The sequence below is a fragment of the Lutjanus erythropterus genome, chromosome 14, assembly GCF_056507025.1.
Source record: "Lutjanus erythropterus isolate fLutEry1 chromosome 14, fLutEry1.hap2, whole genome shotgun sequence".
Classification (NCBI taxonomy): Eukaryota; Metazoa; Chordata; class Actinopteri; order Lutjaniformes; family Lutjanidae; genus Lutjanus; species Lutjanus erythropterus.
In genome coordinates, this window is record NC_139330.1 from 16060226 (window position 1) to 16080345 (window position 20120).

Genomic DNA, 20120 nt, shown 5'->3' on the forward strand with positions numbered 1-20120 from the left:
AGAGTATGGGACAAAAGTGCCAATTTAAAGCCATTCATGACCGTAAGATGTAAGCATTACACCTACAAACGGTATAGAAATTGGTATGAGTTTGCCCTACAGTATGAATTTTGACTATACTGTGCAGATCAGTAGAGCCGTCATTTTGCTTGACCCAAAAAAAAAAAAAAAAAGTTCTAAAGAGTCCTAAGTTTCATCAACATCAGCTGGGGCAAACTAACCATCTGGAAAACATGCTTTGTTTTGAAACAAAGATATGAAACTGTAAATTGTCTTGAAGCACTGCATAGTTGAGTGAGCGCATTGTGCTTGTGTTAAACATAACAGCGCTGGATGACAGACTGTAGACTGAGCAGATTAAAACAGGGCTAAACAATAAATATGGCCTGAAATTTCAGCATTTTAGGAACAAGGACACTTGGTTGTTGGTGTTGTCAATTGTTTGAGAGCACAGTGGAAAAATGCAAAGGCATTGAAATTACATATTGAAATTTTAAGAAAACAAATATTCCATGATATATACTGTTACTGTCTGTGTTTTAAATGGTAATGTGTTATCGGTTTAAATGATTAAAATAAGAGCTGTACAACAAAGGCAAACACAGCGCACTACAATCGTGTCTAGCACAGTAAAATCTCTGCCCTTCATTAATTAGGCCAGAATCAAGTCTTGGTTAAAGTGGGTCCTTGATCTCTTAGTTCACTGACCATTAGGCTGCTCATCAATCGAATAATAAATGAGGCTGTTGGAGGATATTTGGGCACACGTCAGCTGACACACTGAGGCTCTGGCAACAGACCAGAGACTGTAATTATCACATGGGAACAATAGTGATTCCTTATTATTCCTTCCTCATTTTTGTCCTTTCCACGCAACATTTTCAGTCCTCTCCTGCTTTCATCTCCTTTCCTCTCCTCTCCCCTCCTTCATATCCCATAATGGATGCTAATCTCCATTGGTTGTCCTGGTAGCGCGGCTGCAAATGCACTCTCTTAAGTGAGTCCTAATAAGGTCATGTCAGAGCTCATCCATCCTGCTGGCTGGACATAAAGGCTCCCTCTCATCGTCTGACTTAGCTCTTATCCTGCCTCTTACTTCCTGAAACTGTCCAGAAACAGAAAAGCTGGACATGGAAGAGGAGGTGAGAAGGAGGATAGGGTCGAAACAGCCATTATAACATATACGATGTGGCAAACTAGGCCAGAGAAGCAGCCATGCTTAAAGATTCATGGCTAATTCCTTTGACCAACACCCCCCCCGCTCCTCTTCTTTGCACACATGCTGTGCTGAAGCGGCTATGCTAATTTCCCCCGGCCGTGAATGACAATACGCTCTCTGTCACTCCGCGGTCATAAGCGTCCATGCGATTACTCAACCTCATGTTCCACTCCAGAGGCTTTAGATGACTGTCATCTGACACAATCGCACACCGTGATTGCCCAGTGTTTTAACAAGGAGGGGAAACCCTTACCTCCTGCACACACACTGGACGGCTCTGCTGCGAGAATCTCGATGCAGGACTTCTTAATGATCTGAAAAGGAGACGCAAACACAGTCTCATGACAGTATTTAATGACATAATGCAGTTTTGTTTGTCCCTCTGTGTGTGGCTGAGTGTAGTGTGAGTATACATATGGTATGTATGTGTCATACCGAGTCAATGATTCCCCTGAGGGCTTGGAAACCTCCCCACACAGGAAACACATGTTCCACAGTGTCTGCAATAGTTGCAAGCTAGAAAAACAAACAGATACAGAAAGAAAGATTGTAAGATAGTAACAAAGATTGTATTTGCTTGTTTATGTATTGGCAACACCTTCAGTATCCTTCGGTGGATCCTACCTGAGTCTGGTTGAATTCTTTGACCCCTACACAGTAAACAATGGCTCCCATAGACCTGGCCCTCTGTGCCTGCAAAAAAGACCAAATTAGGCTAAATGTAATAAGCTTAAATAGATACTGGTAGGTTTATGAAGCCAAATGCACATCAGACATATGAGCATACGTTTTAGGCAGGAGAAAGACAACATGATGCACACAGATTTGAAGTAGCACAATTAAAACCGCACCACAAAGGTCGGTCATATTTTTTAAATTCCAACTAGCAGCTTTTATCAGCTTTGGAAAGAATGTAACAATACTAAATACTTTCATATGCAATATGGGTAACATGCAATATGTATAAATTTGGGTTGAACTATTCTATAGCTATTTGCTGCTTTGTCTATATGTCGTTTGTTTAGTTTTTGTTGTTTGTTCTTATTATTACTATGAAGGTTAAGCTGTAAGAGTGTAGCATCCAGAGATAGTAGAGTCTAAGACAAATTTCCCTACAGGAAAAAAAGTATATAATATTGTACCGTATATTGCATCGTATGGTACTGCGCTGTACCATATCGTATTGCATTTTACTGCATCATATCCTACCATATCGTAAAAAAATACTGTATCATACCGCGTTGTATTGTAACATATTGTGTCATATTGTACTGTATCATATCCTCTCTTACCATACTGAAGCACAGGGTACCGTACTGTATTGTATCGTATGGTATTGTATCGTATGGTATTGTATCGTATGGTATTGTATCGTATCGTATTTTATTTTATTTCTTTATTTGTCAGGGACAATGCAAGAAACATTGTAGCAGGTTACAATAACAAGATATTGTTATGTGTTGCATATAGGATTTCTAGCCAAGGCTAACTTGCAACCCCTGTCCCTGGTTAGGCTTTTCTACTTAAAAAATCATGACATAAAAAGATAAGAATTTATTGGTAAAATTAAGCACATAAGAGGTTGTAAAAATACATAGACAGAAGTAAGTGTTCAATGGCCACAGGTTTGGTTTGGTTTCAGCTGGTGTTTCAAATTTTCACTAAAAGTTTTCAGATGAGTTTGGGTTTTTATATCCATTGGAAATGAATAAAAAAAAAATATTGTGTTCCTTTTACTGAAAAGGATGGCTGACCAAAAGTGGTTTTTAGCTGTGCCGCTCTGCAGCTGCCATTTCGTCCTGGTGGTTATTCTATTGGACTCTGTTTCTGACATCTAGTCCCAGGAACTAAAAAAAGAATTAGTGAGCTTTGCCATTTATGTTCAGTGTGGTTATGTGATATCCTGAGCTCGCCAATGAAAATTCTTGGCAATAAAGTTCTGAATCTTGAATCTTTTAGGTAATGAGAAACAACTGATGGAGCACCAAAGATGGCAAGTCATTTACATCCAAATTGCAGGTGCATCAATTAAAAAATTATGAAAATCACAAAATGCATCAATAAAACAGAACCACGATAACAAGTTGAACCAGGAATACAATGAACACTTGGACACAACAAGACCCCTGTGGCAATTTTTGCAGGTGACTTCAATTTAAAACCCCTTTTCATCACGTTTGCAGTATTTTATCTACCATTATCAAACCCCTTTACTAAACACACATTTTACCTCTCGCTGAGCCGTGTCAAACTGCCACTCATTCAGTTCTCCATCGGTCAGAGCAATAATAACGCTGGCTGTCCCTGCAAGACACAAAACGTTCATGTTCTCTGAAACAATGCAGTAGATGTCGGCTACCGTAATGAGAATATTAGATGGATCTTACCATGCCTCTCTTGATATATCTGTGCATTTGCCTGCAAATGCAAAGAAGGCGTTAGTCAAGTCTTTTCATTCCTCTAAAATGAAAGAGTTTCAGACATTATAATGACCTGCACTGGGTGTAAACTTGTTGATATTGTTACAAAGCCAGTCCACAAATCTCACTGTGCTCAGTGTGCTCTGGCGAGGATCAGTATGCATTAGCTTGGGACAGGTGTCATTTCAAGTACGCTCTACGACTCGAGATTGTTAAGTGCTTTTTTGCTAGGACATCGACGTGAACCCTTCCTACACCTGATTGGATGAAAGACCAGTGACAGAAAGTCATTAATGATCTGAGCCACTCCTCATACTGATCTAATTGGTCCCGGTTCCAGCTGCCAGGCTCAATTAATCCTCAGTCAATATTTTTTCCAGAACAAAATCTCACAGTGAAGACTAAGCTAGTGTGACTTAGGGTGGGTTTACCAAAGTATTGGCTTCATCCTTACCATCTCCAGGCCTAAGTTCATAAATGTGTCTCCTCCAGGGATAACCCTTTTCAGAGCTGTTAAGCCTCCAGTGATGGCCTCCCTGTAAGGTAAACAGACAAACCTGCTGATAAACACTGGAACAAAGATGCTCTTAGGGAAAGAGATGTATTCCAAATACAACAGATAGAAAGACAGAGGTAGAGAGGGGTTTGATTTGGCAAGTAATTGTGTGGCTCAAGTAGTATCCAAGATTAGCCCTCAGCCAATGTCAGCCTCAGTAAACTGAATGCAGTGCTTTGTATTTGTAGGTTCCCTAAAGCTGGATGGGTTTTTATATGTGGGTGATTTTGAGTTGCAAGAAAATCTGTTCAGAAAATCTTTCCAGAGCAAAACCAAAGATAAACCCAACAAGAGAGGGCTTGTGTGTTAGTAGCAGTGATACCACAGGGGGGGGGGAAAGATCCAGACAGCTGTGAGTCTTACCTGTTCTCAGTCAGTTTCATGATGATGTTTCCTCGTGTGGAGAAAACAATGAAGGACATTCGCAGCATAGGGCTGCAAACACACACAGTTGTTTTAGATTAGTGTGGCCAAACCTAAAAAACATCCACATTCTTGAGTGATTAATGCCGTTCTTACCTGATAAACTTCTCTGCCAGCTGCTCCACGAAGGAGTAAATCTCTATCCAGTGATTCTTCACACTTCCAGATCTGAAAAACAACAAAATCACAACCATATATGGAGAAAATGTGATGTTGCCATGGATGACTAATTATCATCGGCCACAGCCAATAACATTGTATTTAATTAAATGCAGGATTATTGAGTAACATGGCCAGCTCTCCTGGGAAGTTTGGGTTGATTCATACAGGAATAAACAAATAAATGTTTTTCTTGTGTGTGTGAATAGTTGCTGACTTTGTGAAACTAAGGCAGTTATCTACGCTAGTGGCACAGCCCTTTGGATTAGAGCTGCACAATTTATCGCAAGTGCAATAAAATCACAATATGGACAAGTGCAAAATCCAAAGCGCAGAACCAGAACCAAATCACAGTTTTTTGAAAAAGAAAAATGTGTGAGTGCTGCACAGATAACCTGGCCTAAAAATCTCGTTCTCCAGATGAAAGGAAAGATTGTTTGTTTGGTACAGACCTCAATGAATTTCTCGTCCTGAGGATTTTTTTTTTCAGTGAACGTGAAAATTCTAATGCAAAACTGATCATTTCCACTAATCGCAATCCAAATTTCAGTCAAAATAATCGCAATATGGCTTTTTTTTTTTACCAAATCGTGCAACCCTACTATGACTGGCACTGCTGGTGTATGAGGCAGTAAGTCAAACACTTTCAAATCAAATTGTCAAATTATTTCAGCAAACTTCTAATGGATTGTCATTAAATTTAGTGCAGATATTCATGTTCCCCAGATGATGAACTGAAATCACTTTGAGGGTCAAAATTTTAATTTGTCATAATTTGTCTGTAGCATTTGGTTAGAGCTATCCCTGACTAAGAATCTTTTCAGGTGGATCAGATTTGGCTGTACAATAAACTATTTGACAATTCATGTTTTTTTGTCACTGGCTGACAAAAGAAAGAAAAAAAAAAAGACTGCTGGACTGAGTGGTGTCCGACTGATGATTTGTACCTTTGACTTTCAGGGGGCGGCCCTTCATTTTTTTTATGAGCAATACCTCCAAATGACACTGTCATCAGCCTCAACTGCACTTTGCATTTGGTGCTAAATAGCTAGTGTTTGCATGTTCACACGCAAAGACAGTGAACATAGTAAACAGAGAGTCATATTATTAATGTCATTGTAAGAATTTTAGCATGCTGACATAGGTGTCCACATTCGAGGACATTCCTGCGGCTGCTCAGTCACATTCCATTAGTTCGGACAGTAACCTGTGAGCGGTGAGAGCTGCTGGTTAGCCTGCTACATGCTGCTGTGTCCATGACAGTCTCCTTAATGAAGCCCAGTCCCAGGGGGCTGCTAATGGGGGCTAATTGCTGCTGGGCCAGAGGGTGGAGGTTAGACAGGGACAGATGTAGCAGTCTGCCTCTAGCAGGGACCATGTAGCAGGCAGCTGGCCTGTGTGAGTGTGTGTGTGTTTATAGTATGAGCGTGCATGTGTATGTGTGTGTGTGAGTGTGAGTGTGAGGGGGAACAGATGGTCCCAGTGAGCACAGCAAGTCTAACAACAGGTTGGGGGTCCGCAGAGTGAAAAGGCTGTGACATGAACAACAGCGGGACGTAGAAGTAACACTCAGCAGGGGGTAAATGTTAGTGTGAGCGTCTATTGAAGGGTGCAACATCAAACAGCTTATACACCATACTAAGCCAGGCTGTGTGTGTGTGCGCGCAACAGGGTCATAAAGTGAGTGAAAATCTGAGCTGGTTAGACCCACAATGGTTCTCCTTTGTCCCTCTCATTTAACCAGTCGCCTCTTTCTCCTCTTCCCTGGAAGTTAAGGCAGGATAAAAAGTCTGAGCCATGATGTCTTACTCCGATGAGAAAAAAATCTTAATCTTCATCTTTCATCCCACTGAGAGTAAAGCAAACGACTTTAATAATGCTAGTCTGTTTTTGTGTGTTTATTGTTGTCTGTTTCCGCTGATGAGCTGTGTCCGTTTTTGTTATTAAATAATAATAATAATAATACTGATAATAATAATGATAGTCTACCTAATATGTGTATAAATGACTGAGGAGGAGTTAAAGTTTTTAGCATTATAAGTAATTTTCGTTTTACACAGTTTTTTTTTTTTTTTTTTAGTGAATGAATACAAACCACACAGCTGAACATTGTGTTGATGTGTATGTATGCATACCCCTGATCATGTGTGATGACAGACTGAGATCAGGTTAAAAGCAGGAGGTTGAGGGGCTGATAGTCAGAAGTTGGCTGTAGGATGGCAGCAATACAATGCGCTGCTTAACCCATCCTTTTTTTGGTGGGATGTCTACATTTGAATTAGATCCATCATTATCCTGCAGATTGTCTTGCAGATAGTCCTAATAACCACCCTAAAAAAAATAATCATGAGCTGCTCTTTTGAACGGTTCACAGACAGAAACTGAGCTATAAGATCCGGCTCCTTTCAAAGAGCCAAAATTCTCATCACAACACAGAAAGATCAGTTATGGGCCTTTTAATGTTTATTTATTTTATCTGATTAAAAAACATTATTATTACTATTTGTTCATTAAATGTTTGTTTATTAACTGCCCCCTGGCATCCTGTCATTTTGTAAAAATACCCCCCCCCCTTGCAAAACATGTCTAGTATTCGAGTCTAGTATTCCTGAGTGAATTTAATCACTTTAAAATACTGCATGCATTAGGAAAATTTCCATTCTCAGCACATGTAAGTAAATTCATCTACTATAAACACACCGAAGGCTACAGATCTAAATCACCGCCATCATATGACCAGTTCTGCATCACCTTTCTACCTCCTAAGTTTGCATAATATCAGGGTAGGATCCCCTTTTGTCTGTGAGTCTTTGGATGAGTGAAAACGAACCTCTGTTCAGAACCCAGCCATAAAACACAACACCTATTATTCTATTTGTGGGCAACCGTATAGAGGAAAAATGCAGCCTGGTATGTGGTGCGGGTCAGACGTGGAGTGTAGGAATGTGGGGAGCTGATACCATTTTAGTTTTTCAAATGTTCATTCTGCACACACACACACACACACACACACACATTCTCTACTCAGCGTGTCTCATAACCTTCTGGACGGCGAAGCCAAACATGTGAGTCAGACAAAAAATGAAGAGACCAGCGTGGACATGTAAAAACATCCATAATGTTTGGTCTTATCTCTGGTGTCCATCACTGCAGCATCAGGTGAGGTTACTGTGTGGCATTTAAGATCTGAAAAACAGCCAACAAGTCGGTGCCATCACGGGGAAAAACAGAGCAGAGGCTTCCTGAAGGCTTGCTGAAGCACGCAGGTCCAGACAGTCAAACAAACAGAGGCGTACCAGAGACTTGGCCATGCGTGAAGCGCCACGCTCCCCAGGCTCCTCCTAAACTTTTTGAAGCAAAGGGTAAAGACTGAGCAGCGGCTGACAGATGTTGTCGCGGACATCTGAAAGATCATGAAACGTGTCTGAACCAAAATAAAATGTCACTCAACGTGTCCACCTCATAGGTGGTGCAGGGCAACTGAGGACATAGAGCAAGCTGTTTTAAACCATTACCTCACCGTATTCCCAAATGTTATACACAGATACCGCAGTGTTTAACTGCTTCACCGCTAAATCACTGCACTCAGCCACTCTTTTCAAAACATAATCTATTCTTTTGACATTACAACTTGTTTGGGCAAGAAATTCAGGCATACCTCCTGTTTTTTGTCATAATTCCATCTCCTTTTCTCTCTCTGCTCAGCATGTTTTGACATGCTGATTGTTTTGTGTCCATATGCTTAATTTTACCCTGCAACTCGAGCCAAGATACGACAAAAATGTCAATTATAACGTCTGAGCAGCTACGAACAGCAGCACATTCTGAGTCACACCACGGAGAGATCACACATGGATAATTACTGCATAGTCAGGCTTACACAGCCAAGAAAGGTGGCAAAAACATCCACGCTGACCATGCAGCCTGAAAAATCCTACTATTATGAGATTTAAATATGTTTGTTGAGGCTGTGAGGTGGCTGAATCTGCATTCCTCTTGTCTTATAAAAGGTGCCACCCAAAAGTCTCCTGATTTCAAGTAATCAAAGTGTTAAAATTGATCTGTGGTTAGTCTGAGAGGTGGTGCTAATAGAATTAGGGTCATGGGCATCATGGTGGCCTAGAGGTCCAAGAGGCGTAAGTAATTGCAAAGTCTCTGATTCAAATCAGGCTGGGGACTTTTGTTTGCCGTCCTTTGCTCGCTCATGCCTCATTTCCTGTCAACCCTCTGCAGATTCCTATCAAATGAAGACAAACATGCCCAAGAAATACTTGAGGAAAGAAATTGGGTCATTTTTTTATATAAGTCTGAGATCAAGGTTTGGGTTACAGTTCTAAAGATGCAGCCCTGTAAATGAGACACACAAAATAGGTATTAAATAGTAAGATTTTAGCTGAGATATCTGACATTCTTTCTCTGGAAGGTATGTGGTGGACATGCTGGTAAATAAAAGGTGCAGTAAGTGTTTCTGGAGGACAATAATTGATTTTTGAGTCTCATTCTCAGGTAGATGAATAACAACATTTTGTGTTGGTGGCCCAGATCTAGGGCTACTTAGCAAAAATATTTTTGAAACTGCAATACGGCTAAGTGCAATATCCAAACTGAAGAAGGTGCAGATCTTGTGACCTACAAGTCTTGTTCTCCAGGTGTAAGGAAACATGTTTTTTTCTGTGAAGATGAAAACTGTGCTGCAAAAATAATCATTCATACTAATCATGAATATGAGTGTAAGAAAATATCAGTATGCTTGAATATTGCAATATTATGTTTTATGATACTTCACTTATTCTCCAAACGCTAATGCAAAGATTGGTGGCATCATTTGGTCTTGTGTTTACATCCCTGACAACAAGATAGCATTGTATTTATCTTTACTGTTCTGATTGCATAAAAGTTAAAAAAACAAACAAAACTCAGATTTTATGCATGATGTGGTGATCTCTACACTATGACAGTTTTCCAAAAATGAGATAAACAAATAGCAATATATCACCTTGCTTACAAATTGCACTATATCGCAATATAGTGAATCGCACCTCCAGTATACGTATCATATCACAATATCTGTCAAAATCATTGCCATATTTTATTTATTTATTTATTTATTTATTTATTTATTCATTTTACCATATCGTGCAAACCTAAGTGTCATTATTTGACTACCTGTGAATGAGACTCAACAATCAACTATCTTACCAAGCTGTGATCGGCCAAAGTCTCCTGTCAGGCCTCCTGATTTTCTAAAGCCTGAAAACAGAGCCAAGAGGAGGAACAGAAGTCTAGTCTTCTCACAGACCATTTGAATTACAATACGCTGACAAGTTATTATGGATTTTTTTCCCCCAGTGACGCAAAAATAAACTGCCTACCTCAACTTTAAAAGGTAAAACAATTTAAGCTGTATGCGAGGCATTTTTCAAAACTTTCATAACTAACCTACGTGCTTACAAATGCTTATTGTTGATCTATAAAGCATTAATAAAGGTATAAAACAATAATCATGTCAATGGTTATAACTTATAAACGCCTTATAAAACATGCCTTTGGAAAGTGGTGCCAACATGCATGTCATGTTTTTTGGTGTTTATGTTCCATAAAACCATCAACTAATCAAGATGAGTGTTTAAAAAATTACAAATTCTTGCAGAAAAACAACAATAAAGAATGGAACCTGCTTCTGGCCGGTGTAGGATACAATCGGCCCACAGTAGATGGAGAGAAGAATAGTTTAAAGGATCACCGGGCCACACAGCACCGCTGTGGGGCAGCTGCTGCAGCTGTGTCCGCAGGCGTCATCAGCCTGAAACTCTATCCATCCTGCTCGCCCTGCCCACATCCCGTGGGTAAAGCTCATTCTGTTTGCTTCTCCACTCTGAACCGGAGGAAAAGAAAAGAAAAACGTGCCCCAATGCCCCAAATATCCCAGCTACTTCAACACAGTTCTGCTTAAATACAATTTTGTATATCCTACCTATGGGAAAAGACATGAACAAAGAGGGTTAAAATGTTTTTGGACGTGTTCTACATGTAGTAGCCTAATTTCATTAATCAAGAAACCGTATTCAGGAGTGGTTTTGAGATAAAAGAAAGCAAACTGTTAAAGGCTTCCAAGTATGAAGCTCAAACTCGCGTTTCTTTTCTTTAGCAGCGTTACAACAACAGAAACGTGGAGACTGAATCTGACTGATGCGCTCCGCGTTTCCAAACAACTGGGCGGTTGCATGGCAATGCTCAGCGATGAGAAAGTAACAAAGCCATAAATAATATGGGACACTCACTTGTCCAAGACAAAATAGAGGTCGAAGGCGCCCTGACAGGACCTCTCCTCCTCCTCCTCCTCCTGTTGCTCTCCCTGCAGCGCTCCTTTCACCGAGACACCGAGGAAGAAAATTCCCAGCAAAGCCACGGCGAGGAGGAACATGCGAGTCTGCGTCCTCGCCATCTTTCCCGGTTACTGTTGACTGCCCCAACACTTTGACAACTACAGATCTTCACATTTTCTCTTTATCATCTGCCTCTGAATCGACTGTACGCCTTGTTTCTCGCTCTTCTGTCCTGTTAGGGTGAGAGCATTCAACCCGCAGGAGTGTTGTTCAGTTTAAGCCGGGCTCTGCTCTCCAAGTCTTCCCTTTCAGCTGAGGAAGAAAAAAAAAAGCAGTGGAGCGAGGCAGGATGGAGGAGAGGAGCGACACCCGAGGAGAGATACAAAACTCCACTTTCACACAGAAAAAAAAAGAAAGTCCCATGAAAGAGTGAGCAGATCTGGGGTGGGATTATCCAAAATAACAAAAGGAGATTTGAGAATGTGAAAAAAAATCAAAGGGCTCGTCGAATATTTCCCCGTTTTTTTTTTAATTTTCATGCTTTGAAACATCAAAAGACCAGACATTACGAGCTAATATAAATATATTACATAATATATTCATGCTCAACAGGCACATTACTGTTTGCTTTATAGTTTCTTATAATAAACAAGCAGATCAATCATAAGTCTGTACCTTGTTTTTGAAACATTTATTTGTTCTTTTTGTGCTCCAGACTTATGGTTTTGTGTGTGAGTGCGTGTGTGTGTTTTTATACAGTCTCATCCATTCACTGCCGCTGGCATTTCGCCCTAAAATGAAAACATTTGATTTGCAAAAACAAGCGCAACTCAATTATGGGCCTGAAATCGACCCATGACAGGATGTGATGCTGAAAGGTTTGCAAAGTGCTCCTGAGATTTCCATCAAACGTTCAACACAATGTAACGTAATAAACTACTAACACAGGGGGAAATGTTATCTAATATAATATAAAATATTTTTCTGTCTGTGGTGTAGCTGCACTTGAAGCAGACAGTTGCTCCCCAGCGAAGACTCTATGCCTTCCCTCCTTCTCATTATTGAAGGTTGGCTCGATACCCACCAGGACATTTACCCAAACCAAAGCTTTGATGCAGAATAATCCATTAAATGCTCATTAGACAGAAACATTTAGTTGATGAATAATGCATTTGCCCGGTGGCAAACCCAGACCACCCTGCATCATATCATGTAATAGTGGCCAATTTTACAATTTCCCATTGCCCAGATTAGCCAGGACAATTTCCACCACTCGTGTAACTCGTATGGCTGGACTTATTGTTCCCAGAAACGGGACCGAAATCTGTCACTGGATCCCACATAGCGTGTATGGACTGTATAGTTGCTCAAAGTATAATTACTGGAGTGACTTTCATTTAAAAACTTGAGCTCCATGCGCACATTATAATTGAATGATTGCAAGCTGGCAGAGGCTTGTGTGAGGTCTTGTTCCACAGATTGTGGTCATGTTATAGGACATTTGGGTTTGCTGATTCAAGTTATACAATTTATTTGATTTTAAGCCTCGAACATTATATTTGAATCGCTCTGACTAACAGATTAAAATTTTACTCTGTTTTATGTTCATACGTGGTGCACAGTAAGGTCACATCAGTCAGTTGCATGCATGCTACACTGGTTACGAAAGTAGATTAGAGATAAGATAAGATAAGATAAGATAAGATGTACCTTTATTGATCTCCCATAGGGGAAATGCGATTGGACGGAACAGCACAAAAGGTAGCAGCACTTGGGAAATTGTAGTAAGAAATAAAATAATAATAGAATCCAAAATAAATAGGATAACACACAGGATACAACAACCCAGAATGTATAAAGTATATGTGGATGTGCAAAAAGTCATTCAGACTGCACATGTGCATTATGTCTGTGACATACAGACTGTTTATATACATGTGCAAATATGTCAGTGAAATACAGACAATACATGTGCAGACCCAGGGACCCCATAATGTGCATTATTGGCCTGATTAGCGCTGTCTTTCCCGACTAGAGCCCACATCTCTCCTCTTCAGTAAAAAAAACAGACTGCAGATCAGACAGGGGAGAATCAGCCGAGGGACTAAATTCAAGGCGTGTGTGCGCGCGTGTGTATGCGTGAACGCGCACGTGTTTACATCAATGCGCCACGCTTCAGTGCGCTCCGTGAAGGGGATAAGTGGGAGTGGGAGCGCAGAGGGACGACAGTACGGAGGAAGGTTCAGTCGGATAAGTAACTCGTCACCAAGAAGAAACGAGAGGGCATCGTTATCGAGCTCCACTGCACCTGCTGCAACCTGCTGCCACGCACAGCCTCATCAATGTCCGGCGGGTGAGTCCACATGCAATACTATGGATGCACTTCTCCTCTGTTCCCTTCACAGGGATATACCGTTTTTCTCTCTTAAATGTCATTATTTTCAGTAGGAGGACTGGCATTTTCAGATTGGCACCAGATCATTTTGTTATGATGCTGCGCAGTCAACTGTGATGAAAACCCTAAAGATCACATACTTTTTTTTTTTATTAACCACAGAGGAAATAATTTATAGTCATGTTATGTTCTTGCGTTAATGTTGTTCATAAATTAGAAAAAAAAACATAGTGAACTTCTCCTGCGTTCAGAGGAGGCAGTTGGGCTCCGCGGCAGATGGGGAGACAAAAGGAGAAACCGACTGAAAAACTGAGACAAAGGACGTTAGAAATCATTTTGCCTCGACACCGGCTGCGCCTGCTTCACAGTTGGGACGCAGAAATTCAGCAGAAAAAAAAGAAACAAAAAATTCTGTTGTATAAATTATTTTTTTCAATATTGCACACAAGACAGTTCAGCGGGTTTAGAGCATCTGAATCCAAATCGGCCAACGGCATGTCAGACCACTAAAACCTATATTTTATTTCATAAAGCCAAACTGTTCTCTCTATATTTTGTTTTGATTTTTAACAAATAATTTTTGTGTTATTAGTTGTTATACTTCTGATGAATTAAGTCTAATTATAGATTAAGTTAGGCCTCCTCCCTTTGCTTGAAATTTTGATAACTCAACGCCAAATCAAAACTGTTGACCTGCTCTTTAACTAATAATAACCGCTGTACGTTATTACAGTTTAACGATGGATCACACTCTCCTGCCTCGGTCCATGTGGAGCGGAGACAGTAAATTCCTGCAGCAGCATCCAGTGGATCTCTACACCAGCGTGGTCGTTACGCGCAGCATCCCTGCAGGCACATGCTTTGGTCCATGTGTGCTCCAAAACACTTTCTACGACACCATCGCCTTCATAGCCCAGAAATCCTGCGACAACAGAGCCAAATCTTACGTGTTCAGGGTGAGTTGTACACTTGAACATAATGCTGTGCTTGTGTTGATTATTGTATTACCTGATGTGGGCCAGAAGCTTTATTTAGATTTATTTGTTTGGTATTTCAATTTTGACTGGATGTTTGTCATGAAGCTGCTGTCTTGGGTTTCATGTCAGATATTTTAAAACGTTGATAACATAATTAAAACGATGCAAAGTGCTTTCTGCAACATTTAACACTGCTTATTTGTATGAATTCCAAGCGAGATAGAAATAATAATAATATGATCATTTAGGAGCTCGAGTAAAATGTCACTGATTCTCACCAACAGGTGGACCCTGAGGCCATGCGTAATTCTGCGCTGGTGCTGTCCTGGCTGCGGCTTGTCCAGGCTGCGCGTAATAGAGAGGAGCAGAACACAGAGGCCTTCCTGAAGGCGGGTCAGCTGTACGTGCGAACCATCCGGGATATCCAGCAGGAGGACGAGCTGCTGGTGTGGTACGACCAGGAACTGTCTCATCTGCTGGGCTTCACGGACATGAGCAGAGGATCGAGTGAAGGTCAGTGAACTGGCAGAGCTTATATTGTGTCCTTGTTAAACATATTCACTGTAAGAAAACAACAAAACAAAACCAATTGTTTGATTGATTTTTTCTGTAAAAATGAAAATTGTAATGCAAAAATAATAATTCCCACCAATAGTAAGGTATATAGCAATCACACTTCAGGTCAAATTAATCAATGACATTTTACATATCATGCAGCCCTTACTCTCACACAATGCATGCTGGGAAGTCTGCAGATATGCTGGTCCAGTTTCTTTGGAAACTTAAGTTAATGAGTTGATTGAACTCTGTTCAGAACATTCATTCAACTTATCATTTCAAGTCAAAAGATTTCAAGAACTCATGTTTAAGTTCTGAAGTCGAAATATACTAGAAATTTTAAATTCAATTAACCTGAACAAATAAAACTTGCATATTTATGGTAAGTTAATAAGAAAAGATTAGTTGATTCCACTAAAGTATGAGTTTTAAGGTGTAAATGTAACATCAGTCTGAGTATTTTATTGCAAAATGTACCAATATATTTGGTCTCATCGTGTGATTCCTGTCTCTTTCAGAGTTCAAATGTGGAAGATGTAGCCAGGTATTCAAGAATGAATATCCTTTCTTGGCTCACTGCCGATTCCTGTGTACTCAAGTAAAGAGTGACACCTGGAGCCGCGAGGCGTACGAGCACAAGCATGTGGAAATTAAGAGGCAACATCGAGTGACAGATTTCCACAACATCGCCAGAGATTTGGAACACAGAAAATCTGGCAGCAGCGAGGACGCCGAGGTTTCCCCCAAGAGAAGGAAATACGAGGAAACTCTTTACCCCAAAGGACGGAAAACAGTTCTGCTGGAAAAAACAAACATTTCAAATGATGACAATATCTCACAGCTAAGTAAGGGCTACGACCAGGCTGCAGGAGATGCTTCTAATTCATCTGTGGGGAAAGTGAAAGCTGATAAGATCAAACCGGATCATTTGGGATGTAAGAATGACGCTTTTGCTGAGGCCAAAGTGGCTTTTACGCACGGCAGAGAGATGGACACACAGCTGGAGACTGCAGGTGAGTGCTCCGGTGTGCACTCCAGCAGCAGCAGCAGCAGCAGCAGCAGTGCGTTTTCTCTGGTCTTATCCAATAGTCAGGGCGAGCAGAAAAGCGCTTTCTGCAAACCGAGTAAAAGAACTTCTCCTGTGGACCCTCAGGCGCATCTCAGCAGCGCTCCAACAGCCCCCTCTAGCCGCCTAGAGGAGATGCCTGACGCCTTCAGCTCCAGGACTGTTCTGGGATACAACAACCTGATGGCGTCCGGCATTCTGAGTGCTGACTTACAGACCGTGCCCTCCCCGGCTGCACCTTTCCATTACGCACCGGAACACTGGTCCCGGAACATTGGCGTGCAGCTGCAGACCACATCCTCTCTCACCATCCTCCCGCCGACCTTCACCTCCTTCGGCGTGTCGGTGCAGAACTGGTGCGCCAAATGCAACCTGTCCTTCCGCATGACCTCGGACCTCGTCTTCCACATGCGCTCCCACCACAAGAAGGAGTTCGCGGCGGAGTCGCAGGTGAGGAGGAGGAGGGAGGAGAAACTCACCTGCCCGATCTGCCACGAATACTTCCGAGAGCGGCACCACCTGTCCAGACATATGACCTCTCATAACTGAGACAAGACGGGACTAAAAACTTTATTTATTTGCTAAATGATGCCCGTATTTAACAGGTTTAGACCCCAGATTCACAGCGAGATTTTGGTTTAACAGTGAATGTAGGTAGCTGTAAAGAAAATAGCAAAGCGGACACACACGTCCACCGCAGCCTGTCCACTAGATGACGATAGAGGTGCGCGCAAGCTGATCTTTCACTGCAGTTTGTCTGTCCTGTACCCTGCTGTGCGTTAGGTTGATGATTATTTTGTGCCTTATGGACCCGAGGAGGGAAGAAAGACGAGGACAGAGAGGACAGCTCATGATTGTCACAAATGTCTCGTAGCAATCCTCTTTATTTATCAGCTTTTCTCTGCTCTGATTTGTACAAGAGACGCGGATTGAGTGTGTTTGCACATTCGTTTTGAAATCTAAAGTGATGAGAATGAAACAGATGTGTGTGTCGAGTATTTTCTTCCATCATAATAGTGTGTGTCCGTTTTTGTCTGTTCCAACAGGCGGCGACTGAGACCAACTTTTTTCCTTTTTTTTTCTCTGCAGATTATTCAGTGCAAATAATGGCTATCAAATATGTTTCCGTTGTGATCAGACTGTCCTGACTGATATCAACATTATGTCATTTATAAAGGGAAACGTGCATGAGTCAGTGGACGGGAACATGTTTTTGTTCTCACTCTGCTCTCATGCACTAATGAGACAAAAATCTTGATGCATCAATAGGGGAGACCAGGCGCAATTGTAACATGTTTTACATTTTCCTTAATAACTCGCAGACTACGTGAAATACACTGATCATCTTTTGCTATACCAAACATATATAGGTGCACTTATTAATAACACGATTCATATGTTTTAAGACAAGACTATAATATAATAATATAATAATAGGTTAATGCAAGAAGTCAGCGCATTTGCCCTCTTGGTGGGGGCAATCGAAAAAACAAGTAATGTTAACTCACTGTAGATCACTCAAGCACACCTCAAAGTCATCACATTGCTCCTCTAGTATCCTATAACATTACATAGGGCTGCAACTAATGATTACTTTCATTGTTAATTAATCTATTGATTATTATTTTATTTGTTTATTTATTTTTATTAATCAATTAGTTGTTTGGTTTATAAAATATCAGAAAATGGTGAAAACTGTTTCCCAAAGCCCAAGATCATGTCTTCAAATGTCTTTTTTCGTCAACAACCCAAAGATTTTCAGTTTACTGTTTATGTTTACTGTTTTGACTTTTTTTTTTTTTTTAATTTCTGTTATAAATGAGTACAGGAGCAAGAAAATGCTCACATTTAAGATGCTGGAATCAGAGAATTTTGAATTTTGACTAGTTGTTTATTAATTTAAAAATGTTACCAAATTATTTGCAAATATATAGTAAAATCTATTAGATATCAGGCCTCAGTTTTATAAAGGAAAGGCAGAGGGCTAGGCACCTATTCTAGTGGTAACTAGATTTTAATTATTTGAACTGAGCTAAAAGTAAGCGAAAGTCTTAAACACCTGCACACACCTGTAGATCAACAGGTGCATAAGACAAGAGGTCAACAGTACAGAATAAAAAGACTGACTTCTTAAATGTAAGCACTTCATTTGTCTGTTGGGAAACAAACATTTGACTACATGTAAATGTACAAAACTAAAAGACTCCCTCACATTGTCTTCTTCTCTCGCATCATCATCAAAATAACCTGATGAAGGTTGCTGTACAGAAACATTTTTATTAAATCTGTTATTGCAAGTGAAGAAGACCATTTATGGGGGTCATTTTGTTTTGTTCATTTGAATTTAGGGTACATGTGGCACTGTGTTACGATTGCGTCTAAACTTCAGACAGCAACTGAGTGTGTGCAGACTAAGCATCATAGCTTGTTTCTGATTGGAGGACCTGCGTGTGTTACAACTGCTCCTTTGTTACAATTGCCCCCAGGTCTCCCCCACAATATCTGCCCATCATTCCAGATATTTCACCAAACATTTCAGCTTCTATTTGTCAAAAAGGTGCTGAAACAATAAGTCTCGTTCCCAGGCTGCCACTCAAAAATGAAATCAAGCTCTACTTTAAAAAGTTTCGTGTTTATCGTTCATCTACGGACCTGGATGGAGTCCACATAAGCCCACTGCTTTGAATTTGTGATTTCATGTTTCTTCACCAACACTAGGCCTACGTCCCATTCAGGTCATGCTGCCGACAGACGGACATAAATAGCCGTCTCTGTTGCAGGTAAATGAGGCGGGAAGAAGGCATGAAGTTCATGGGAAAGTCAGTCGCTCTGTAACGTAAGCAGGGATGTGAACCCACCCACACTGCTGACATCTGCTTTTACAGTATTTGAGACTCTTCCCAACACAAACTGATTAGACTATCAGAGAGTGTCTTCAGGGAGTTCATTAATACTTTTTTGTAAATATAAGAGATTTCTTTCATGGATGTTTTCATGAAGGCACATGAAAACTACAAGTTTGACTATGAGAACAAATACTGAGTTTTAAACTCATTCATCTTTAGGCTGCACATATAGTATTTGTTTCCCGACTAAAATGGACTAAATGGCTGAATAAATGTTCTAAATGTTATCTGGGAACAGGTAAAGTAGATTTTCTTTTCACATTCTGGGGGAAAATGAAGATTTTTAAACAAAATAGCCAGTGGCTCACATGATTAAATGGGTGATTAAGAAGCACAGTGTCACTCCATTAAAGCCATGTTCTATAATGAACAGAACTATTAGTTCTGTGAGCTCAGTTACCATGTGAGGAAAGAGCCATTTCAGCCCAGGCACAGAAAATCCTCTGTTGTCTAATAATGGCTGTATTGCTCTCCTTTAATTGAACAGTCATCATGTGGAAAAACAAATATTGTTCTTGGTTCCCCGCTTGGCTCGTTTCGTTTTGGCTTTTAGGCTCTGGGCTCTGAACACGAGCCTAGACTTCTGTGGTTTTCTCGGCTGGAATTGACCATTGTGTAAGTACTCTCCTGTGACTGTGATTGCGGTTGACATGGGGTTCACTTTGCAACAGCAGACTGTGGGTCCGGACTGTAAAAGGGATCAGTCAGGAAATGAGGGGAAAAACTGAACCTGGATGTGTTCATTACAATTGGGCTACAGCCTACTTTGAAGCTAAAACATCTATTAATGTAAACATGATTTGTAATAACCCCAATTGCAGTCATCATCTTAATTTAAATGGAGGTCAAACCCAATAAAGGGTGCATTCGTAAAAAACAAAAAAGGCGTGTTGTTCCTGAACGTTTCCACTTTTTCAAAACAGAGGAAACTAGATCATGCATTTCATATATCAGATATTTCTCTCGCTCTTATCTGTTTCTCTCCATCATCCTCAAATATGGATACGAGATAATCTCTCTATGGTTGTGATACTGGTTATCATCTCACATCATCACATGTCTCGGTAAAACAGAAGCAGACTTTGTCAGTGATTCTCAGCAGCAGGCAACACGCT

General features: G+C 40.6%; 2 protein-coding genes across 2 annotated transcripts in view; one reads left to right on the plus strand and one right to left on the minus strand.

Moving 5' to 3' along the window:
* antxr1d (ANTXR cell adhesion molecule 1d) overlaps nucleotides 1-11656 on the minus strand; it is a 29311-nt gene extending 17655 nt beyond the window's left edge. Inside the window, exons 1-9 of the mRNA XM_084736038.1 lie at nucleotides 11059-11656; nucleotides 4715-4786; nucleotides 4559-4630; nucleotides 4094-4175; nucleotides 3607-3637; nucleotides 3450-3523; nucleotides 1844-1912; nucleotides 1655-1735; nucleotides 1473-1533 (exon numbers count right to left, since the gene is read on the minus strand). Coding sequence (XP_084592164.1) covers nucleotides 1473-1533; nucleotides 1655-1735; nucleotides 1844-1912; nucleotides 3450-3523; nucleotides 3607-3637; nucleotides 4094-4175; nucleotides 4559-4630; nucleotides 4715-4786; nucleotides 11059-11222 — 706 coding nt within the window. The 5' untranslated portion in view covers nucleotides 11223-11656. The remainder of the gene's footprint in view (nucleotides 1-1472; nucleotides 1534-1654; nucleotides 1736-1843; nucleotides 1913-3449; nucleotides 3524-3606; nucleotides 3638-4093; nucleotides 4176-4558; nucleotides 4631-4714; nucleotides 4787-11058) is intronic.
* Nucleotides 11657-13296: 1640 nt separating this feature from the next.
* znf488 (zinc finger protein 488) lies at nucleotides 13297-17082 on the plus strand. The gene is made up of 4 exons (XM_084736632.1): nucleotides 13297-13456; nucleotides 14232-14454; nucleotides 14760-14988; nucleotides 15552-17082. The coding sequence occupies exons 1-4, from the start codon at nucleotides 13446-13448 to the stop codon at nucleotides 16646-16648; spliced, it is 1560 nt and encodes a 519-aa protein (XP_084592758.1). The 5' UTR covers nucleotides 13297-13445; the 3' UTR covers nucleotides 16649-17082.
* Nucleotides 17083-20120: the final 3038 nt, after the last annotated feature.

Bases quoted from the DNA above. Each gene is read 5' to 3' on its own strand.
- znf488 (XM_084736632.1), top strand. The intron at 14,455-14,759 runs GTGAGTTGTACA...TCTCACCAACAG, and splicing joins CCAAATCTTACGTGTTCAGG to GTGGACCCTGAGGCCATGCG. The intron at 14,989-15,551 runs GTCAGTGAACTG...TGTCTCTTTCAG, and splicing joins GAGCAGAGGATCGAGTGAAG to AGTTCAAATGTGGAAGATGT.